General features: G+C 42.0%; 2 protein-coding genes across 3 annotated transcripts; both read right to left on the bottom strand.

Annotated features, from left to right (window-relative positions):
- Positions 1 to 1314: 1314 nt before the first annotated feature.
- Positions 1315 to 14612, bottom strand: cmya5 (cardiomyopathy associated 5). Of its 2 annotated transcripts, none has more exons than XM_055048882.1 (14): positions 13951 to 14612; positions 12570 to 13209; positions 9760 to 12471; positions 6337 to 6432; positions 6026 to 6244; positions 5912 to 5934; positions 5159 to 5283; positions 4923 to 5057; positions 4685 to 4831; positions 4376 to 4523; positions 3763 to 3896; positions 3570 to 3678; positions 3216 to 3392; positions 1315 to 3127 (listed from the first exon to the last, which is right to left on the bottom strand). In XM_055048882.1, exons 1-14 carry the CDS (start codon positions 14055 to 14057, stop codon positions 2869 to 2871), a joined length of 5031 nt encoding a protein of 1676 aa, XP_054904857.1. In that variant the 5' UTR covers positions 14058 to 14612; the 3' UTR covers positions 1315 to 2868. The 2 variants fall into 2 exon arrangements, with proteins under 2 accessions (XP_054904857.1, XP_054904858.1); XM_055048883.1 differs by lacking the exon at positions 13951 to 14612 and adding an exon at positions 13365 to 13527.
- Positions 14613 to 15518: 906 nt separating this feature from the next.
- Positions 15519 to 22376, bottom strand: tent2 (terminal nucleotidyltransferase 2). The gene is made up of 15 exons (XM_055048884.1): positions 22309 to 22376; positions 21856 to 22010; positions 21351 to 21443; positions 21070 to 21289; positions 20869 to 20983; positions 20696 to 20784; positions 20574 to 20631; positions 20101 to 20167; positions 19938 to 20014; positions 19714 to 19842; positions 19584 to 19627; positions 19315 to 19451; positions 17787 to 17878; positions 16748 to 16827; positions 15519 to 16658 (listed from the first exon to the last, which is right to left on the bottom strand). The coding sequence occupies exons 2-15, from the start codon at positions 21972 to 21974 to the stop codon at positions 16572 to 16574; spliced, it is 1407 nt and encodes a 468-aa protein (XP_054904859.1). The 5' UTR covers positions 21975 to 22010; positions 22309 to 22376; the 3' UTR covers positions 15519 to 16571.
- Positions 22377 to 24099: the final 1723 nt, after the last annotated feature.

The raw sequence follows: 24099 nt of genomic DNA, 5'->3' as shown, positions 1-24099 counted from the left end.
ATCTGTGGGTTTTCTTTTTTCTTTTGTAAGCCAAACAGACTTCTGGTGGCATTTCCAAACATTTATTCGTAAACGGTGAAAATGATTTCCTTCAGGTCACACGGACAGGTTTCTGGGCGCCTCGTGCTTTCTCGTAACAACACCCACCTTTCCGATAAATGTGGCCCCTTGTTTGGATGTTGGAAGATACTCAGAACTTCAGTCTGGTTTTGGCTGCAGATGTGGAAAAATTACGCTTTTGTTGACATCAGATACAGGCTAAGTTGGTCTTGTAAAAGAGGCTCCTGCTGAGGTGCGTTAGTTTTATAATGCCTTGCAAAAGTATTAATACCTCTGGAGATTTTTCATGTCTGGGTTCATTACAGTCACAAATGTCTGAGTGTTTTTATTGGGGTTTTATAGGGATTGTCCTGAATATAGCTCAAACTATGTACCCATCAACTCTGACCTCTTTCCCCAATTCTGCTAAAAAAAAAAAACCCTTCCTCACAGCGTGATGTTGAAGTGTTCAACATGATGTATGAAGAGCAAAAAGTTACATTTTGCTCCCACTTGAGAACACTTTGCATACTTGCTATCTTCCATAACTGAACTTGGCTTTATTTTAACAATGATTTTTGTTTTCAACCAGTTGGGTGGATGTGCAGCTGTTCCACACTATTCATTTTCAGATGTGAGATGTTTGAAGCTTGAGCTGTTGTTTTATAGCAATAACTTCTCTGCTACTTTTCCCCTGGTCTTTCTGTTTTGCTCCCCGTGTGTCTTAGATTTTATTTAGGAGTGCCAGAATATAGAGGCAGATTACAACCATTTGTTGGAAAAAAAAAAGTTGAAAATATTTTTTCTTTCCACTTTGTCATAAGCACAATTGTTTTGTTGGTTTATTGTGTAAAATCCCTTTGAAATACTCCGAGGCTTGTGGCTGAGCTGCCATACATTGAATGGCTAATTAAGTTTCCCTTTGAGATTAATAGTTTATTCATCTCTGATTAGTTTGAAGATGTTCATTCTTTTCTTAGAAAAAAACTAGAAAATGGAACTAAAACCGTTCCCTGTTACAAAACATAAATTTTTACTTCATCTCTGCCAGCAGAAATCTCTCTGAGCCAGTCACCGACAGGAAGGCAGAGAGCATCATTTCAAAAAAGTCAGGCAGCAGAGCAGTCCAACTCCCGAAGCTGAGGCCACTAAGTGTCTCTGATAGGTTGCATGTGTGTGGCTTCCTCTGTCCCACTTCCTCTACCCTCTCGGAAAAGGGGGGCAGAGGCTGCAAAAGAACTGAACGATGTGTCCTCTGGGAAAGTACAACAGTGGGAGATGTTGGCTTCAAAAAGCCTTTTTATTTTTAACAAAGAAGTTTGAATGAGCGAAACAGTTCAGTGAGCAGAAGTGTTTCTACAAATGTGCGAGTCCTTTTCATCGTACTGCTTTAGAGTGAAGTCAGGTCTTGTTTTATTTCTAGGGAAAATGTACAGGAAAACGTTACAGCAGACGGCGTGCTGCGGCCCTCTAGCGCTGAAATGATGTTAAACCAACAAAACTATTTTTCGATGGAAAATATTCAGACTTTTCAGAAAAGGAAGTTATTGTACAAAATAAGAAAAACAAGAGTTTCAGTAACACATAACGCTGACGAGAGATCACTTCTGTTTTGAAAAGGCTATTTACAAAAAACAAACAAAGAACCACAACAAAAAACTTCACAGTATGAAACAGTTTGAAAGGTGCAACTATCAGCTTGGAAGTATAAACCTGCAGTCGTACTATGAGAAGAAAAGCCCTGAACTACATACACAAAATGCAAACCATGTTTGATTCAACAACATGCCCACCAGATCATGTAACATGTAGAAAAACATAAAAGAGTTTTAAAACGGTACAAAACTCAAACATGGAGGAGTCATTACAAAATTACCACAGCATTTCTATTGTCTCTTGAAAAAACAAAATAATCTGGAAACTTAGGTCACCCTCACTGACATTCTCCAATGTCTGAGACTATTTGACTACAGTTGTAACAGCTTCACTAAATTTAATGACATTGGAAGGTTTCTGCGCCTCCACCATCACTTTGGTGATAATGTGTCAGGAGGGAACGACAGTCATAATGTTTTCTTCCTCTTCCTCATCCTCAGTCATTGGCTTTAGGAGCAAGAGAAACATTTTGAGTATAAACTTCATCCCCATGAACTTTGTCAAACAGTATGTGAAATTTGGAGGTGTGCGCCTCCCAATTTCACATATTGCACATGTTGATCTCTTTGTGCAAGAACAGTGAGAACAGGGAGAGTGTTTAGTGTTTTGTTTTTCAGAGTATGAATTCTTCACTTGAGCAGTTTGGAGTCATTCTGTTGTGTGTTTTTTTTTGGTTTGTTTTTATATTTTGCAGCTGAGTCATCACCATTCGGCTGGTGTGACAACCTCGCCTTTCCAAACTCAGTTGCTCAGGACGTTTAGGGGTGTCTGGGTTACACTTCATGGACAAACCACCACTGCTGCTCCATGCACCACGCAAACCCAGGTAGTTTGTCATCATGACACTGACCCGTAACTATCTCACCACAGAAGTTTGAAGCTTATTTAAAACAGCGGGCGGCATGTTCTGGCTGATATTATGTCACACTGCGGTCACAGTCGAGTGCGAAGGGGAGGTTCATAACTTCTGCTATAAGATAGATACACTGACACATTTCATTTAGTTTGCTTCTAAGAAATCAGTTGTGATCGCTGCGTTTTAGAAAAAAAAACACATTTAAAATCAGGTTACTATTCTCCAGCAGTGGTCATTTTGAATCATTACAAACAGATCATATAAAACCAATAAATGTCCAGTGTTCTTTGTAAACCTTACAGTGAGCGAGGCGAGTGTCAGAGCAAGCTGTCCTTTGTAAACTCCGGTATTTCCGGCACCATGCAGACCTGCAAGCTGCCTGGCTGCTCCAGGGCCAGAGCAGGGTGGCAGGGCTGGCCGCAGCGCTGCGGGAAGGAACCCAACAACTGGCCGCTGCGGGCGTTGTAGAAAGACAGACGTCCCAGCTGGTGATCCAGGAGGGTTCCCACTCGCTCAGGACTCTCAGTGACAAACACGGAGGACTGAACGTCGCTGTGGAGTAACTGATACCTACAGCTGGACAGAAAGAGGAGTAGACAGACTTTAGACTTAAATCATGACAAATAAGTTCTTTCACGACGAATAATGATTTTCCTTTGCGCACCCTGACGGTCCAGGACTGCACTGCAAGCACCATGAGGAGCTGTTGTCCCCGAGTGAGCTCTTCAGATTGTCTGCACTGCACGTCACTCCAAGCCTGTAAGCTGGACTTTCTGACACCAGTGTCTCCCAGTAGTAGATCCCTCGTGAAGGCAGCAACTCACCCAGGATGGATGGACACCTGGAAACAAGCAAACCGTGGCTACATGAAAATGTCCCTACTGCAGGGGTGGTCAATCAATCCTGGTCCTCGAGGGCCGGTGTCCTGCTACTCTTGGATGTCTCCCCGGTCCAACACAGCTGAATCAAATCGCTGAATCACCCCTAAATGACCTCATTATTTCTGGGTTAAGCGTACTCCTTGTTTGTGGCGTGGTGAGCTTCCTGGGAGTACTGCAGCGTGGTGTGATCATCCGACAGCTTCAGAGACGGGTGAGCAGAGGACTTCAGCAGCTGGAATCTGGTCCCTAAAAGCAAAGACAGATGTGAGCAAAAATGCATGGAAATTAAACAGCCACAGATAAAAAAAAGAGATTTAAAGGTTTTTGTACCTTTAGTGGAAACGAGTGCAGCCTCACTCTGCTCACTGGCACCAGCCTGGTTCACAGCTTTGATGTAAAACAGGTAGTTCTCATTCGGCTGCAGAACGACCGTCTGCTCACAGCCTTCGATTCCCGTAATCGACCTGAAAACACACACACATACACACACATGCATCGCTTGTGACATGTATGTTCTGTATGATCAAATGGAACAGAAACAAAATGCACTGTGAAGGTACAGCGCCTTGCAAATGTATTCACACCTCCTAAAATTTTCCACTTTTTGTTGGGTTACAACCATTCAATATTTCAGATGCTGAGAGTCATCTGAAATATGAATAACCACTGTGAGCATTCAGCCAGGTTGACTATGGAAAGGTTTCAGGATTCGCAGAATTGCCCTCCTCCCCTCCCCAGATTTTTATTTGATTTATTTCCATATCATTTTCTTTCCACTTTGTGTTAGTCCCTGAGATAAATTCCCAATGAATTACATGAAAGTTTGTGGTGGTAATTTGTCAAAATGTTTGAGGAACAACAATATTTTGGTCCTATACCCGATGATGGGCACCAGAAATGAACTGTTTGAAGATGTGTGTCATTCCCAGCAGGAGACCCCCACCTGAGTCCCTCTCCCTCCAGTTCATACTGTCGGCAGTACTCCAAAGTGTAACTCAGTCCCGGGGTCGAATTAGTTGAGCTCCACCTGAGCGTGGCGGAGTCCCACATGACACTGCTGCGCTCTGTGTCGATCACTGGCACGGACGGCGCTGCCAGAAACAACAGCAGGAAGGCTTGAAATCACATTTGAACACTGGGTATAAAATTCAAGCTCTTTCCGGCGGAAAAATAAGAGATTTAAAACAGAAAGATCCTGCAGTTCTATCCGCCCAAATGAAAAGAAAATGAAACTTCCAAGATGTGTGCTGACCTGTTCTGAAGATGAGTCTGTCACTGGGCAGAGAGCAGCCTGTGTAGTTGACGGCCATCACCCACACCTTGTACTTCCTGTCAGGCTCCAAGTCCTCCAGAACGCAATAGCTCTCCTTCACCGTCACGCGATATTCCTCTGACACAGCTGGAAGCAGTAAAATCCACCAATGGAAGTTTATATAAAATTTTTAAAAAGTGAAAATAAAAAACTTTGCCACTTAACTGCCTGTTCTCACCTCCTTGTGGATCCTCCACGCAGTACACCTGAAAGCAGTCTATGATGTCTCCTGGACTGACCTTCCAGTAAACGGTGACGCTGCTGCCGGAGGCTGAGCCGCGCTCCTGGGGCTGCAGGGTGGGCCTCTGGGGCACTGAGGGAATCACACCATCAGTAACTGGAACAAATGCAGCACAGGCAGACACATGCAGAAGATACATGTGCAGAGAGAGGGAGAGTTAAAGCAGAAGCTACCTGGAATCCCTTTGCGCTGTGCGAGGTTTGAGCTTGAGGAGTTGGTCTTGGTGTAATCCTCGAACACCAGCAGTCCCTTAGGACCCAGCTCCAGCGTCAAGGCGGAGTCCAGAGCAGTTCGGAGTCTGTTGGTACAAATGTTTGGAGTCAGTTTGTGTTTAGTTTCAGAGAGCCAGACATTTCGTAGTCTGTTAAATTGATTTTATTGTGGGATCTCTGGGTCTTTTAGAGTTTATCAAAAAAGAAAATCTGCAAAGGTTTAATAGAGGAGCTGAGAGAAGGAAGCTCTCAGCTAGTAGCTCTTTGGGAATCACCCTTTGGTGCTAAAATGTTATTATACATCTATCCATGTTATCTTTCATTGATTCGACAAAACAGGAGGGAAATAAGTCCCCTCAGACAAAATGGTGCAAAAAAAAAGTGCCTAAATATTTAATTTAAAAGTTATATAGGTGTCTGAATGGTGCAAATGTCAGAGGAAATCAATCAGTAAACAATGTGTCTTGTGGAACTGAACAAGCCTTGAAAGTTGGGAGGCTTGCAGTCCTCTGTGCAGCTTCTTTTTTTTTTCTTTTTTCACAAGGATCTTACAATTAATTCAAAAAGCTAAAATGCAAAAAAAAATCAAGAATTTCTATCTACTTGGAGGCACAACAAAACGGATTGATCAAGACTTTTGCCCAACACTTGGTTCATACCTCAAGTATGAGGATCACAGCTTTGCATGTGCAGAGCAAGAAACAGTGTAAATACCTTGTGTGAATGTCTTCTGGCGACTGGTGGCAGAAAAGATGAAAGATCTTTGTTACAACGTTTGAATCATTGACCAAACCGATAAATCCAGTCAAGCGAGATTCCAGGACTTACTCTGGCGTCCGTCTCAGCCTCCCTGGCCGTGGTCTCCAGAGTGGTTTTGGCCGAGTCGATGTTCTCCTGGTAGGAGACGATCTTGTCATAGAGCTGCTCCAGCTTGGCTTTCTTCTCCTCCTCCGTGCTGACGGACATGCTGTTGTACTGCTCCATCACCAGAGCCATCATCTCCTCGTTCTGCGCCCGCATGGCTGCCTCGCTCTCCGTGAACTGGTCCTGGACAACAGGAGATTCGAGACAAAGAGAAACAAAGAGCGTGTTTGGATTCCACTGGCTCGCATGGCGACCAGCTGCTAAAACCACCGTACCTCTACAGAGTTGTAGGCCAGCTCCAGCTCGGACACCAGGTCCTCGATGTTCTCTGATCTGGCTTGAAGCTCTGAGATCCAGCTACCCAAAGTCTCCTGTCGGACAAGATCAAACATATTCTGTACCTAAGAGAATAATACGGTAGGTGCGGAGTCGTAGTGAATGTCACATAAAAGAACAATCAAGATTATATGCACAATATATAGAGGCTCTATGTCCTATTCATACCCATATTTTGCTGTGCTCTACAAAAGTCTTCCAACCCCACTATCTTTCACATTTTGTCTTATTGTAATAAGACAGAATGCGTTTTAATATTGGGATTTAATGTGAGGAATCAAAGCAAAGTCGTGCAAATCTACCAAGACAAGGTAAACCTGACAAAGCAGTAAAAATCCCCATCGTGACTCTGGGGGAGCTGCAGAGAATCACATATTAAGTAATCTGTTTATAAGACAAGTTTTAGTAACACCCTCCGCAAATCTCATCTTTTGGAAGAGGGGCAAGAAGGAAACCCGGACAAGTCAAATTTCAGCTTTGCCATAAATAATGTAGAAAAACATAGCAACCTTACAAGAATATGTTTTGGTTAGATGAGACCGAATTTTATTTGGGCCAAAATTGGCCCAAATAAAACCACCGCGTGGTGGGAAAGTAACACTGCATGTCACCTTCCACACCATGAAACATGTGGAGCCAGCATTGTGTCTTTCATAACCAGAAACAAAGAAGCCAGTGAGAGGAAGAAGAAAGGTGCAAATGCGAGCCGACATGAAACAAAACCCGACAGAGGCTTTAGATGGAGGGATGAGGTTCGACTTCCACCAGGAAAATGACACAAAATTACAGCCTCAGCTAAAAGAGCATCTTCAGGTGGTTCAACGACAAGCAAGTACGATGTTCCCAGATGCTTTGCCTCCAATCTGTCTGAAATTTATTGTGAAGAAGAATCAGCAAAACATTCTGTCTTTATGCCAGTAAATCTGATAGAGATGTACCACAAAACCCAAAAAAGAGGCTCTGAATTCCAATCTTTATTTGTGTTTGTTGTCACATGAAATCCCAATGGTAGGGGTATAGAAACTGTCGAACGGCGCTCCCTCCCTGGACTGAACCCGTTCCCAGTGTTTCAGCTTTCTTCCTCATCTGTTAGCGTTAAGTTGATTCGTCGGGGTGGGGCAGAGGCGGCGGGAATCCCCTTCACCTCTCGAAACCAGGCAGTTCACATTTAATGAGGTCAAGCTCCGGACACTGATCACTCCCTGACCGCCTCACCAGCAGGCGTCCACTGAATGAGTGAGCCTGCTTTCTCTGCCTGTGTTAAGAGGCCTGGGAGGGGAGAGTCCGTTCTGGCCTCAGAAAACTGGCCCGGATTCAGATTTGCCGAGTTGTTTTGGTTAACTTGTCTGGATCGGTTTTCTGCTATGTGGAGGGTCTGAATGGCCTGCACTTCTTTCCGCTGCGTTGCAGCTTTGATCTTTTCCTCGGTCGCTGTCAAGCTGTCAGGGTTTTACATAAATACAGCGTCACATAAACACCCAGCCCGGCTCAAATATCATCTGGAAATTACACGTTTGCTCTCAGCTTCCTTTTCTTTCATTTCCTCTCAATTACACCATGAAATACAGCAGGGATGCAATTGGAACCTGCTGATTGCAGAGTCACGTTTCGTGGGGCTGTTTTGCAAAGTCGAATCTTTCGCGGATTCCCAGTTACACGCAAAATCCTTTTCTCTGGTGCAGTCATAAATGCAGACATTTCTTTGTGACGCCTTGCTGACCATGAGACAGAAAACAGAGAGTGTGTGAACAGATCGCATGTCAGTCTCTGCTTCCTAATGTCACACTGAGCCTTTTCATCCATCAAAGTGGAGCTTTGCATCATAACAAGTCAATGTGCTGGCTGCAGTCTGAACTCTTCCTGAGAGTCAAACGGGGTCAGTGGACGACTTGTATCTGAGTAACTTAAGCCTTGTGAATTATGTGATGATGACCCAAACGTAGCCCTGCTAATGTGCACATCACTGACACATGTTGCAATAAAGTAAAGGAAATGTGTGATAAACTGCTGTTTGATTTCAGCTCGTCAGAAAGCAAAAAGGCCTCTTATATTGTAGCGTTGCACAACAAACACCTGAAAAAGCCTTTGTACAATGAACGAAAATACATTTCACTTCCTGTGCAAAATCATCTAAATTGTACATAAAACTCAACCACTCTCTGCGTGCCTGTTGACTTTCCATTTTACAATACAAAACACCTTGAACTGATTGAATAGCAGCTGTTCAAACGGACCAATCAGAAGAGAGCTTGTTTTTTTTTTTTTTTTTGCTGAACTCAGTCTCCAGTTGTGACTTTAAAGTGCCCGGATAACTGTTTTAACTATACATTGATAGAAAGAGCTAATATGCTAACCACTAAAAGTACCCAAGCAGTGGAGCTGCGTTGACATGCCCACTCACAAATGCACAGACTGGCAGGCAGTCTGGGTGCTAAGTGCCTTGCCCTGAGGCGCTTTTGTCATGTTGAAGAAGAGGAAATGGGAATCAAACCCACAATCAAGAGGACGACTCCTTCAATGGGCCACATTCATTTTTAAATAAAGAGCAAATTGTACAGAGCTGACACCCACAGGGGGAAAAAAAAACATTTTTTGTGGGATTCTGTGAAAACAAGAAGACTAAACACCATAGCGAGAACCTCCACCAGAAATGCGTGACCTTTTCAAATAGTCGAAGGTTGTAAAAAGAAATGTTAACCCCACCAATCATTATCATTTGCTTGCATTGATCTAATTTGCTTGTATTAGCTATAGTTTTACATGTTTTAAACTAAGTCAATTGGAGTTTAACACAAGGCAAATCCTGGGAAAGCCGTGTGTCGAGGACTGATGGATGAGGACAAACATTGATGAAACAAAACAACTCAGGAGAACTTCAGTGTTCTGGTTATTGTAAAAGAGTCACATGCCTGCGCATAAAAAAGATTACGTAATAGCCTTTTTATATTACTGTATGACAATAAATCACAATACATTTCCTTATTTCCAAAATACTTTGTCTTTAATTTACAATTAAAAATGTTCAGGAACTTTTAGTGTGAACCCTCATTTTATTGGATACAAATATGATCAGCTAACAGTTGAGTCAGTGGAGAAACTGTAATTCAAAATTATTAAGCCTAATATTTGTCTTTGGGCAAAACACTCTGATATGTGAGATATGAGCTGTTAAACTTTGAGTTTTGATTTGCCAGTTTGATTCATAGTTATTCTTTATTGTACTGCATGGATTCATGTTAATGAAGGACATCTGAAGTAATCTGGACACTTCCCGTCTTTTGTCTTCTTGCAGTCAAAAAGTAGAAAAATGGAAATCTAACCCGAAATAACTTCATATCCGAGGTTGAACCCCTTTCACTGACCTTGACATCCTCATAGGCCTTTTCCACTGAGCAGACCAGGTGGTCGAGATGCTCTGCAGACCTGCACTGATCCTCTGGTAGCAGACATCCACAGGTGTGACAGAACCAGTCCATGCCCTGCAGCTCCGCAGCCAGGCGGGCCTGACTCTCCTCCTCTGCATCAATGATTTCATAATCTGCCTCATTGAGCTCGTCCTTCTCTACCTCCATCTCCATCTTCTCCTCAGGTCTCTGATGGGACTCATCATCTTCAACTTCCTCCTCCCTCTGGTTCGCAGGTTCAAGAATAGCTTTTGCGTCTTCCTCACTAATCACTTCATATCCCAGGTCATCCACCGCTTCTTCCGTACTTTCAACAACAACTGTGTCACTTTCCTCCTTACTTTGTTCTGCATCTTCACTGTGCAGATCAAGACAAGGCTCTGCTTCCTCTTTGGGAAGGTTTGTTTCTGGTTCGTCCTCCGCCTCCTGTAGATCAGTTTTTGGTTCTGATTCTTCTGCAGGTACACCGTCTCCACACAGCTCAGATAAATCCTCCTGAGGAGTGAAGCTTCTCAGCAGAGAGAAGGTGGGTTTGTCCTCTTGAGTCTCCAGGTCCTCAGTGCAGGCTTCTTCTTCAGGTGCAGGTGTTAGAGGCTTCAAGTCCAACTCATGACTGGAAAGTTCTTCTTCTATTTCTGCGACTATTGGTTCTTTCTGGACTTGAGGCTCCGGTGCCTGAACTTCAGATGAGATGTCAGGTTCAGGAGTAGAAACTGTGTCTTTAATAATGTCCTCTGACCACTGATCAATCTGTATGTCCATCTCCACAGCCTGTCCTTTGGGAACAAGGAGGATTAACTCATCACCTATATTCACTACGTCCTGCACACGGGTCCCTAAGTCCTCTCCGGACAATCTGGTTGTGGATTCTGCTGTTTGTTGCAGGTTGTCTGGTTCACAGTCAGTTGTGTTTTCTTGCTCCGTCTGGTGATGTTTGTTGGTTTCTTTGGGCTTTGCAGGTTGGGTTATTTCCCCTGAAGTCTCAGTTTCAACTCCCGACTCCAGATCAACAGCTGCAGGCTTACTCTGCTCAGAAAATTCCTCTGTTGGGGGCTTGAGATGGTCTTCTGCCTCAGGAGTAAGTGGTATTGCCTCTATGATCTCCTGTACATCAGTCTTAACTTGGGTCTGGATCTCTTCGTCATTCATTGCTTTCTCCACCACCTCCTCCACTGTTTGCACTGCGCAGTCGCAGTCGGTGATGACTTCTAGAGGGGCCGCATCTGCAGACACCTCTTCTTTGTCCTCAAGCACAGACACTTCAGAGGGTGCCTTTGATTCTGTGAGGAGTTCAGTTGAGGTGAGTGTTGCATCTCCAGTTTCTTTCACTTGAGCTGCTACTTCAGGTGGATATTTCTCATCAGCAGCCCCCGTCTTTGACACAACAGGGGCTCCTTCTTCACACAAACTCCTTTCCGTGGTTTCTGTCAGTACAGTGGGTTCAGTGCTGGCTGGAGGATCGTCTCTGCTCTCAGGTAGAGTGCATGCTGTTGTGTCTGGTGTCACCCCAGAAAGCCCTGACACGTTTTCAGCCTCTCTTTGTGGCTCACATGGCGGTTCTGTTTCAGTAAAACTTTGCTCAGTGACTGTCTCATCTCTGCCCTGTGAGGTTTCACTCACTTTTGTCTCCATCTGGGGAGTTTCGATAGATTTTTCTGTGCTTGGCTCCGCTGCCTGTTCCTCTTGTTTACTCTTCTTCTGATCCACTGATTCAGACTCCTGGCATGGCTCTTCTGGGATTTCCCCTAAACCGTCATCATGGAGTACCAATGATGATTGTTTTCCTTCTGTTTCTGTTTGATGTTCCTCTTTCTCTTGAAGTATTTCACACCCCTTCTGTGTCTTCACTTTAGCGCTTTTTATCATTTCTGCCTCTTCTTCATCTTTTGCTGCTCTGATTAAGCATCCTGTCATTTCAAACTTGTTCTGTGGCCACATCATCCTCCCCCCAGCATTATCCTCTGATGACTCTGACTGAACGTCCACCACTGGTGTTTCATCTTTCAGCCTGAACTTCTCCAGGTACCCATCCGCCTCATCTGAATCTGACAGCCGCCTCTTGTAGGATTTCTCAGACGCCACACTCTCCGCCTCCGAGTACTCTTCATCACTCCTCTTTTCCCCCACAACATCCTCATAGAGGTCTGAGTACATGAACGACATGGCAGTGGGTTCCTCCAGGAGAATGGGGTCAATGATCTTGGGGGGCCCAGGGGAGATAAAAATAGGAGTAAGGGTGGTCTCTTCACTTTCAAACAACACCAAACCACCATCCATCATTGATCGCTGGCTCTCACGTCTTGATCTCATCCTTTCAATGCCTTCCTGCTTCTGCTTCAGTGCCTCTATGGGAGGTCCTTCTCCATAGAAGACCTCATCCAGGTGTTCCCCAACTATGTCAGCATCTGTGACAAACACAAAAGAGTCTTCTGATACAGAGACACCGTCCTCGGTTGCCTCCTTTAAGGTTTCTTGCTGCTTCGTTTGGGCTTTTGCAGGCGACTTCTCTTCCTCTTCCTCTTGCTGTAGCTGTGGAGCTTCCTCTCCAGGTATCGCCACATTCAAAAGGGTGAACTTTTCGATGTAGTCAAAGTCAGCAATGCTGTCTGTCTCTGACGTTGTGGATTCAAGCAGTTTGTCTTGCGATGGCTGTGAAGTTTCTTTTAAGGCCTATTGAGAGATTAAGATGACTCAAACCCAGGAAGACTTCCTCATGTTTAGATCTACAGCATGAATAAAGTGAAGATAAAAATATCTCAGCTACTTACCTCAGCACGATCCGGTGTCTGCTCTGCTTCCAGCTGGTCCCGGTGATGTGCCCAGTCATGCTGGTTTCTGGACCTGATCTTTGGAGTCTGGTCTAGATAAGACAAATTGTCCTGCAGGTCTGTAGTCTCCTCCTCATCCACAGTGGGAAGTTTGGACGGCACTCTGATGTTGAGAATCTCATATCCTTCACATATCAAACTGAACAGCTGCTGATCTTTGGATTTTATCTCCTCCAAATCTTCCTCTGTTGGTGTTTTCTCCTCTTTGATGTTAGGGAGAGAAACCTCTGCCATCTCCGGTCTCTCTACTCCCAAAGCCGAAGCTGACCTTGAACTACCCGGTCGGCTCAGCCAATCTCCCAACCTGCTGCTTCTTCCCCCGGACCTCGTCCTCCTGCGGACCACTTTGTCCTCATCAAAGACAATGGTGATCTTCCCTGCACCTCCAGAGCCTTCCATGCTGTAAGCCTCAGACGTGGAGCTCGCCTCTGATGCCCAGGGTGTAGAGCAACGGCTGGAGGCCGTCTCCCAAACGATACCACTGTCCTCACTCTGAACTGTCACCATGGAAAACGACGGGTCCACCATGAGGCACTGGAGTTTGGGCTTCACGGACTGGTCCTGGATGACTTCTCGTAGACTTGAAAAAGAGAGAAACGGAAAGAGTCAGAGGCAGGAGAGCAGGCTGTTTGTGCCATTTAAGTGCAAGAGGAGATCTTTCTGGCTCTGCTCTTGGAAATCCGAGCAGAGAACAAACTAATGAATCAAATCAAAACACATTTGAACAACACTGACCTGAATTCATGTCTTGCAGCTTGACAAATATGAGGTGAAAATTAGGTAGCGCATAATTTTGCGTCTTAAGAGGATTACTCGAGCATTGTAGAACTGCCGTGTTGGGTCAGATGTCTAGAGGCAGGCTGCCAAAGTGAGTGATACTCCAAAAACCCTGCACCCTGAGCTGTCCCCTGGGCTATGAATACACCTCGCCCCTTGCTGGGTTACGGTAAGGTGACGTCCACAAAACGTCATTCATGTAATGTTCGAGAAGAAATACCTGGCTTTCTCAGATACACCCAACATACTAGTGTCTTCCATTATTTATGACAAGGCAAGGTCAATTCAAAGCATGATAAATGAAAGGTGAAATATTGGGGTGAGTCAGTTTTGCTGACTCACCCCAAATCATTAAGAGAACCTGACTTTGGGTATTTAGGTTTTAATGCTCTGTAAATTTTTCTTCCTTGGAAAAGTCGGTAATGTGTAAAAAGTTGAAAACATTGGTGTTTCATCAGCAAAGATAGGAGAAAACTCTCAACACAAAAAACAAAGTGACCTACTGGTGAGGTTTGTCAGCAAGTAAATCAGGCTGAAAAACTACCTGTTCTGGAGTTCTTCCACTTCGTCTTCATCATCCTGGCTGAGAGCTTCGTCCTGAAACTCCTGCAGCTCAGTCATTTCAGAGTCCAGACTTTCAGATTCCTCCATTTTGGCAATTTTCTTTGGGTTTTTTGCTTTAAGCCCTCTAAGGTTTGTTTTTTTGTGTCTTTTAGACCACAGTTACTCTGAATTGGGAGGTGGCCTATCTGTTAGTGTCATTCAAAATTGTGAGCTTCGTCTCTGACTCAGGGAGGGACAGAAATAGCGTGGGCTATGAAAACAGGGGAGTGTGGATAAGAGAGGGGCAAAGGAGACATAAAGAAAGGCTGTAATTAATTAGTTAATATAATATAAGCACACCTGCAAGTGGCCTGAAACAAAGTCCCAGATTTTCTGATGGAAGAAGTCTTTTATGACGCTGCACCCTTGTGAGGTCCAGTGGCTCATGGCCAACAGAGGTAATGTAGCTTTAAATTTAAAACCCCCGTTTGCCAAGTTATAAATAGGCCTTGTGCTGAAACTGTACCTCTGGTCCCCTTGCTGCTGGTGAGATGGGGCACTTCTCAAAATCAGACACATGCTTTGTAACATATCTGCCACCATTGCTGGCACTATGCTGGAGTCATAAAATTAGGCTTAATAAGCTGTCAAACCACCATAGGTAGAAACAATCAACTAACTACGTGAACTAACTCCACAATGACTCATAAGATAACCTTTTCTCAGAGCCTTTACTACACCATGCAAAAGTATTCATAACTCTTTAAATTGTTCACCTTTTGTCAAGTTACAGTGACAAACTTTGGTGCATTTTATTGGAATTTAGACCAGTTGATACTTATAGTATCCAGTTGAGAGTTGCTGGGTTATCAAGCTCCCCAAGAGAGCGTCCACAACTTCCCCAGGATATTACAAAAGAACTTCAAAAAATATCTAAAGCACCTCTGGCCTAAATTAAGAGCAGTGTTGATGTGCTTTGCACATCAACACTTTGGGTGATCAGAGCCAAACTTTGATCACCCAATGGTGATCAAAGAGAACATAAAGGTTCCTCTTACATTTATATTGAAATATTCAGACAAAACATGACTGACCTGTAGCAGATGGAACGATGAACTTGGTACCTTAAAAGAAAAACCTGGAGGAGAAATATGGACATCAGCTTATGACAGTTAGGAAATCTACATGTTTTGATTGCCGGTCAAGTTCCCCTCTGTGGACAATAAAGGGTATTTATATTCTATTCTATAAGACATTTTTGAGAGTTACCACAACTGCTAGATTGGGGAGACTTGTAAAAATGCAAATCATCTGAAACCGTTTCGTGCATTTACCATTATATTTGTCAGATATCAACATGCATTTAAAGATCTACAATGTCTAAGTGTTGCCCAAAAGTAGAAAAATACATTTTCATGGCACATTGTAGGCTAGCATAGCTGCAATGTTTCCATTAAATTACCTGGTCATCATCAAATTCTATCTATAAATATCTCTAAATTGTGTGTGTAGTAGCCTGGTTTTGTTAAGATGTCCCCATGCAGTCTGGAGCTGTGGTTGAGAAGGTAATAAAAACACTTTGTCTTATCCCTGTAATAATATATTTGTTTATTTTGTCTTTATATATAGTCATCCCATTTTGTGGAAACCAGACTGAGCAACTTTGCATCATCATCCATGTAGTTGGTGAAATACACAAATGTATCAAATTGTTTTTGGCACTTCTACTAGCATAGCTTTAGTTGATACCAAAAAAATATTTATATGTCCTGGGAGATTCTTTGTTTTTTTTTTTTTGTTTTTTTTTAATAAACAATAAAACTCTACCACGCACACATGTGCTTTTGCTTTTGACTTCCAGAAAAATGGAAATCAAAAGCAAGAAGAAAAGCAAACAGCAAAAAATACAAATATTTTCAAATTCTTTAAAATGTAAACTGGTGTGTTTTCCCAAATAAATCTAGAAAGTATCTGAGACTCAAACCCGTGACGACAGCTGGAAGAGAAGACACGAGGAGGGACGATCTTAACGACTGTAAAATCCAGGAGAACAGTTTCAATCATGAGCTCTTTGTGGTCGCTTTATCTCAAACATCAGAGAAGAGCTTCATGCAGCAGGAGAAAAGAAAAAACATGATGTCAACGTTGACTTATAAAAATAGAAAAAAAAAGGCTTCGACATCATTAAGTTATAGAAATCGTCAGCATAACGCAGATTCAAATTAATTGTCTTCAGAAGGATGATGTTGAGAACAGCTGCAAAAAGAGGATAAGCTCAGAAGAGAAGACAATGTTAAACCTAAATACTGCCACTTCCACTTAAGTCCTTCTTAAATGAGAGAAAATATCATTTGCATCCAGGAAAGCAAAAAAGTAGCAGCTATATGTATGTAAAAAAATTGTATCTTGCTCTGATTCTCCATTTTCAGCCACTGGATGTGTTCTGGTTTACCTTCACTCAATGTCTATTTTCTTTTTGCAGTGATAACAGTACCATCAGAAATTGCACAAAGGTGGCGGCAAAAACATTCAACCGCATTCAGTCCTCCTCTCCTCTGAGTCTGAGCCGCTGAAACTTTCCTCTGTACAACTCCGATGTTTTTCATCGAAAGGCCAGTCAGCTCATCTTGTCGCCAACTCCTCATTGATGATGGCTCTCAACGCCAGGATGGAGACCAGGTCCTTCCTCTCGTTCAGTATCCGGTACGACTGCGTAGGCATGGAGACAGAGGAGAGAAGATCAGGGACGTGTTTAAGAACAGAAAACAATTTAAGGAGTCCTGATGAATGTTGTCTACCTCAAAAAAGCACTTTTTAATGGCATCAAACTTAATCTTCTCATGGACGGCTCTGGCAACATTACTCCCCTCAAAAGGCTCTGAAACAGAAAGATTTGCTCTTCATATAAAAAACAGATCTCATGTTGATGCTTCAGTAGACACATGTTGGATTCTTTGCAATGTTTCTAATCTGGGCCACTTCGTTTCTGTTGAGTCAGCTCTGACTGATCTAAATAATCAAGATTTTTTTTATTCCATTCATAAATGCCTGGTAATTAAAATACACAATAAAATGTCATACTGCAGTTTAATGGACTTCAACAAAAAAGAAATTGATAATGTTCAGAGACACAAGTAACATGCATAAATGTCGATAAATCTCTTTTCTTTATTTGACTATTTATTAAACTATAGGTTTATTGCAATAAATCATTATCTAAAGGTTCCTTTATTCCAACCAAACTAATTTCAGTTTTCATCTAAGGCAAAACAAATGTTTTTCCTCCACATAACTTTCTATTAATTTGCTTAGATACTACATTATAAATAGCCATTTTATGCAATGACATGACATGTCGCTCTTCTTCACAACTGTCAAGTCAGTAGTCTTCTTCGTGATTGTTTAGGCCATAATTTAAGATTTCTGTGTCCGAAAAGCATTTGATCAAATGTTATCCAGTAATTTCTGAGAAACCAAATTTTGGGTTTTCTTCACTTATAAATATGAAACCAGGAGATTCTGTGTATGATAAATGTGGATAAAACAATAGAATTTTACTTTTGAAACAAACAAAAAGTAAAGTGCTGCAATAAGATTTACTTTTTGATGTTATTCTAATTAATTGAAATGTTTAACCTATAAATAAATAAACAACCATAAAATTGGCAGAATGTTTCTAGAGTTCAGTTCTGTCTGCATAGCAAAAAGACCTAGAAATTTGGGGATTTTAACTTTAGTTGCATTTTTGCCTGCAAAGCATCAGAAATAAAATGTTAGGTTTGAAATTCATCTGTAGTCGTGAGGCCCGCAGTACGGTGCGGCCATATAAATGTTTACCTTCCACACATATGAATTTGTTTCTCCACTCTTTAGAATTGCTCTTGGGCAAAGTTGTGGCCTGGCGCACAGAGATCACCTGCTTGTCCCAACTGCAACACATCAAATCACAACACGGCAGCTGTTAGAGCCGATCTGGCACAGTCGCCATCATCCAGCATCGGTTAGCAGACTACAAGCTCTGCAGACGGTTCACATGAGCTTCTTCCACTTGCATAAAAATTAAAAACGTGCCATGCGCCATACTTAATCTTCTATTTCAGCAGAATGATCTCACACTGAAAAGCCTTGAAAACCCAGCCTTTGAGTAAACTTGTCCATTAGGGAAAATAATTGACGTTAAGAAAGAAATGCCTTTTTGCTTTCACAAAATAAATGTTATTGAACCATTTTGTTAAATTCAGCCTACATGTTGAGCAGATCAGAGTTTCTGGACTCCATAACTTTATGTGTGAATATGAAAGGACAAAGAGGTCTTTTTCTTTTAACCACTCTTAAAGGTTGGAAAGAAAAGGGAATGTGCTGTTCGAGTAAGGAAAATGTTCGTTGAGTCAGGAAATGGGTACGGAAAATATATTCTCAATTAATTTAAAAGCTTAAAATAACCGAAACTGTGACAAACAAGGCCAGTTTAGGACTCAAGTATGTGGAGAAAATTATTTAAAAAATAAATTTCAAAATAAATAAAAATTCCCACCGCCCACTGTTAGAAAAGTGTAGCAAAGAGGCCTTGTTCACATGCCAAACACTGGATTGCAAGCCTGCATAACTTTAACTCGAGCTTTGTGCTTTGGTTAAATGAGAATAAAACTGATAAAAACAAATCAGCACAGAAGTAGTTCCTTAGATACAAAATGAACCTTCTCTAATGAGAATCCTAGACTGTAGGGCTCCGACCTAAATCCTGTAGAAAGCTGAGGAAAAGAAAACAGAAGAGACGATGCAGGACTGGTTGATCGAGAGAGAATAATGGCAAAAGTTAAAGGAAAAGACCAAGTACCATCCTGCTGGTAACAGAGGGTGTGTGAAGTACTAACATCAATGTTACTGACGTCAAAAATATTTTTTTTTATTTTAACACTGGGTCTTTACGCAAAGTAATGAATGCCCTCAAATTAAAGGAGGATTTTCCAAGTCTTTCAGTATGAACTTTTATTTTAAAGTTGCTTTTTTTGTACATCTTTAAAGGAGGTTACAGAAAATTATTATATGGTTTGTTCTGATCCTGTATAAATATCAATCAATGTGTGGTCATGCAGCAGGTTTTTAGTTCAACTTTTCAAACCTGGCTTGGCACATTCTGCAAATACACGGATCACGTATGTCATGTTAGTGCTGCATAAGGCCAAAGGTCGCACCTGCTGCTGCCCCTCAGCCAGAAACATAAAACCAGAGAGGAGGATGCAGGAAGGTGAGGACAGACGGAAGAGTCGAGAGGGGAGGAAAAAGTTGGCAGGGAGAGATGAGGATGAGGAACGGGAGCGAGAAAATGAGCACGGGTCCATGAGCCTCACTTCAGCTCCGATACCTGAACCGTGTGGCGTAGTATCTGAGGAAGCCCAGCAGCAGCTCGCCCAGAGACGACTGGTTCGTTGAGGTGAAGACCCGGATGTGTTTGGGTCCATCTGGAACCTCGTCTATGTCCATGAATGGATCAAAACACTCCTAAAGATCAGGACGCAGGACAAGAGGGTCACAGTTAAAACCTAGCCATAACCCACTGATGTAGATACATTTATATGACTTAATTTCAGTTTACTAGACTCAAAAGCTGACAAATAAGCAGTTCAAACTTACAGGCTGAGTCTTTTGAAAAGATGGAAGGACAGGTGGTTCAAGAGCTGGTGAGAAAACAGGATGTTGTAGAAGTTAAGACAGGCCTTACATCTGAACAGACAAAGTAAACGTCGGCTTTTTCTGCACTGACTCTGGAGATAGTGAAGCACCATCAACACCAGTGTGTAGCTGCTCAGCGTTCCTTTGCTGGCGTCGTTGATGTGGTAATGCCGCGCCCACTTCTTCACCACCAGGACCAGGGGCCTAACCCTGACATCGGCTGAAGGGGTCAACATGGACACAGTTAGCCAAGCGACTCTTTCCCAGTCACATTGCCTGCTACAGGTAAAAGGCATGGCTGACCACTTCACCCACCATAAGCGTAGGTTCTCAGCAGGAATGTGTTTCTGATGCCCACCGTGTTGTTGACATTCAGGTCGAACTCCAGAAAACTAAGGTGGGAAGGATTAGGATGGACATAAACTCATACAGGATCAAACCGTGACGCAAACACAAGCAAGTAACTTACAGCTCCTACCTGCTTCTCTCTTTGAACTTGAGGATGGGAACTTTAGCTTTAATCAGCTGAATCCTCGCCAAATATGCTATACATCAAAACAGAGGTTATGAGACTTACAAATGCTGATTTTGAGAACCTCAAAAAACTTTAAACTAGGTGAACAGCTCCTCCTAGTGGTCATTAATGCAAAACTAACATTTAAAATATCTCAGATTGATAGATGGATCACTAGGAATAGTGAATACAAGAATGAAGACATTTCATATTTTATTTGTAAAACATTTTGAATTCCACAGCAGATCCATTCAATACTTTATGGTCAATCTCACAGAAGGTCTTGAGCATGTAACCTTATCAAATTTGAAAAAGTTCAAGTGGGGTGAATATTTTGGCAAGGCACTGAAGAAATACAGTAGATACAGTAAAATTAAAAGATTACAGAAGAAAGACAAGATGGTTTTAGAACAAAATGTAAAATTATATTGCCTTACAGAGTGATCTGAAATCCTTTTGGAGTTGACGAAGGACATCCATTGGATGGGGGCATCTCTGAAGCAGGAAATTATTTGTCATTTGGATCAAAACAAACAACGCAAGGTTGATGCAAACGTACATTTCCTGTAATCACAAGACAGAGGTCGGCATCGCTGCTCCGGCAACCCAGTCCACTCATAGAAGATCCGGTCAGGTACAGCCGCGACCCTGACACAAACACACGTAATGAAAAAAAATAAAATAAAAGACAACGACAAAGTAAGAGGACATTTAAATGCATTTGTACCAAACCTGGAAATTGTTTCCGGATGTCTCCTTGTAGCCGAGCTCGACACGCCTCCTTCCTGTCCAGATCTGAAGTTTGTTGCTGGCAGGCCTCAAACAGCTCCACCATCTGACCACTCAGCTGGTCGCACAAACACATTCAACACTAACTGAAACTAATCATTTCTTAATGGCAACATCTCCAGACTTTACAAAGATCAGGACTACCTTGTCCTTGACGAAGACCTGAAGGCTCGTTAGGTTTTGTGGTTCGGTGAGCACCTCCGTGATCGACGGACTGGAATGTAAGTGTTCAAACCCCACCGGGGCGAACATTGAGGGCTCTCCCACTCTCAGGTTATTATGAGGAATCCATCTTGGAGAGGAGGCCGGCGACGGGTTGAGGCGTTGGCGTTTCACAGCATGAGCACCGTACTCATGGTGCCTCCTGCAAGAAGCAGAGGTCAGCTTGGGCAGAGGTCATTCGGTTCCAAACAAAGAACACTTACTTGCGCCCGTGGATTACACCAGCTGGGGCCGGAGGAAGAGCTACAAAGGTGGGCGGCGAAGGCTGCCACACATAAGGAGGCAACTGCAGAACGCTGAAAAAAAGAGAATGGTTAAATTATTATTCAGAGGGTAAAATATCAAGCAAGTAATCAATTTTTTTATACTGTATATGAGAGGGATTAGTGAAAGTGTCACTTTTTTTTTTTGTCTTGTTGGTTGTTTTAGGCTCTCTGGTGCAAATCAAGACAAACACACAGACAGTGAGTCACATCCATAGATGGATGTGTGTGCTAGTAAAGACCCCTGTTTGAAGACTGTGAACAAGTGATGGGTAAACATACAAACATAACGAGGCTAAATACGGGCAGCTATCCGTTTGCCATCTGTAACCTATAGACAAACACAGGTACTGAAGGAAATGGGAACTTGACTGGATGATTTAGACAACATTGATTAAACAATTGCACTGTGAGTCTGTTCGTCGTTTACCTCCATTGGGCTCACCTGTTAGCAGCTTCAGGTTCTCCGTGTTGGTAGTCAGAATACCAGGGGGCTCGTGGTGGAGGGTACGGCGTATTATTGGAGGCTCCCCGCCGCGCGAGAATCTTGTTGCGGTGAAACATGCCGACGAGCTCCACTAAGCTCTAACATCAACTTTGCTGAAGTTTAAGAGATATATATATATTGATATTAAAAAAATACATCCAACGGAATCAACTGAGGCTGAGGAAAAGCCCGAACATGTCTAACTACAGCAAACTCTCGGAAAGCAGGAAGATATGATACCTAGGAAACCGAAACTCTCAGTGCCTGTTTATGAAGCTAACTGGCTAAAGTTAACCACCATTTAGCAAAAGAACTGAATGAGATTTAGGCGAGGATCGCGTCAAAACTAACCTGCCACTAAATGTTTGAAAACATTTCGTTTTCCACATTCATACTTCCTGTAACACTTACCGAAATTCCAGATCACATGTAAACAAATCTGAGTGTCCCAGCTTAAGAACTTCCGCGTTCATCTCGTGACGTAACTGAAATGGATTTAAAGGAGACGTGTGTTTATTTTGATAGAAAAACATTTGACAACTAAACAGAGAGGGGTAAAAGGTATTGGGATTTAAGATGCATCTTCAATAAAATGCGCCCAAGAGCCAGAAATATTCTTCTAAGCAGATCATGAGGGATCAGCCATTGACCAGCTATGTTTCTTAATTGGTCCCTTTTTATTTATTTAAACTTCTGCTTCCATAAATAGTTGGCTTTTAATATTATTTTTCAGAGGTGTTGAGCAGCTTTATATATATATATATATATATATATATATATATTTATGTATTTATTTATTGTTGCAATGGCTTGAGAATCACTGGCATTTTTAATAGCTGTACAATATTTTTGTATTATTATTAGCCTACCAGAAAATTTGGTCTCAATGTAAATCTTTTTATTTTTATAAACAATATTTCAGTTCTATTGAAATGTTTTTAAAAATATATATATAATACATGGTAAATCCAAAAAAGAATTTTTAAAGAAATAAACAAAAAAGCTTGGAGTTGGACAAATTCATTCTAAAGCAGCACCAAAATATGGAAATCTTTTATTTTCCTTTTGGCAGACATTTAACAAACACGGAGTGATTGTTATGTGCCTGGTTTGTCTCAGAGCTCCTTGTTATTATTTTATATGCTGAACGTTTTGATTTTATTGCAGACATCCAGTGGAATTTTCTTATTACTACCCATCTAACATTTACTCAGAGGATCACGAAAGGCTGCAATATTAGAAACAAAAAGTACATAAGTACTACATAATCTGTACTGATTGGTTGTTGTTGTTGACCCTTTCCAAGTTGGGACAGAAAGTTAGTGGATATGGTCAAATTAATCTGCAGCCTGTGTGCTCCCGCTTGCTGCCGCTGATATAACTCACGCAATCCTTTTTACATACCCTTTAACATATTGCTTGCGGTGCTAGAGAGGTATTCTGAAAATATACAAATCAGTTTGATTTGCATGTTGTCCGTAAATCAGATAAGTTCAGTAAAATCACCATGGCTGCTGTCAGCGCATCTCTCCTCCATTTTAATGACCAGAAAATCCAGTTTTACATCTCCTCCTCCCTCCCACACTTCAGAAAGTTCTTCCACTGAAAAGCTCATCATGTATCCTGGACATGACCAATTATTGTTTTTCTTCACCAGTTCAATAAATAGGAGTTTGATATTGGCCACATTCAATTCCTAAAATTATGTGTTAAACCATGAGATTATTGGTGACCCAGAAGAAAAAGGATGTTTCATTTTTGATCATTTGACAGATAAATTAGGTATTATAATGATATAAAGGTACATCTTTTGTTTTGTTTTGGGGGTTTTTTGTGTCTTTTTTTAATGATGTGCTTGGGTGAGATCTGAAGGAGAAAGAACCGTTTTCTTTTACACTTCCCCACTGTTGTTACTATTGAACAAAAATATGTATTTACTAAGGCAGTGAGGAAAAGTTTAGCTCAAAAGGTGACAAACAGCTTCGCAACAAGAGAAAAGCAACATTTTTGAGGAAATTGCAGGAAACAGTGTTTTTTTTAATAATAGAGAAAAAGTTTAAAAAGTAGAAAAAATGCATCTTTAAAAATGTTACATTTTTGAAAAATAGCATCTAGCCTATATTACAATACAATTTTGTTGCCTCAATCTTTGCTCTAATGCCAAAACGTTTGCCACTTTTGTTTTATTTCAAACTGTTTTTG

This window comes from Poeciliopsis prolifica, unplaced genomic scaffold (genome assembly GCF_027474105.1).
Source record: "Poeciliopsis prolifica strain line A6 unplaced genomic scaffold, Auburn_PproV2 SCAFFOLD028, whole genome shotgun sequence".
Classification (NCBI taxonomy): Eukaryota; Metazoa; Chordata; class Actinopteri; order Cyprinodontiformes; family Poeciliidae; genus Poeciliopsis; species Poeciliopsis prolifica.
This window is presented reverse-complemented; position numbering and strand designations above follow the sequence as displayed.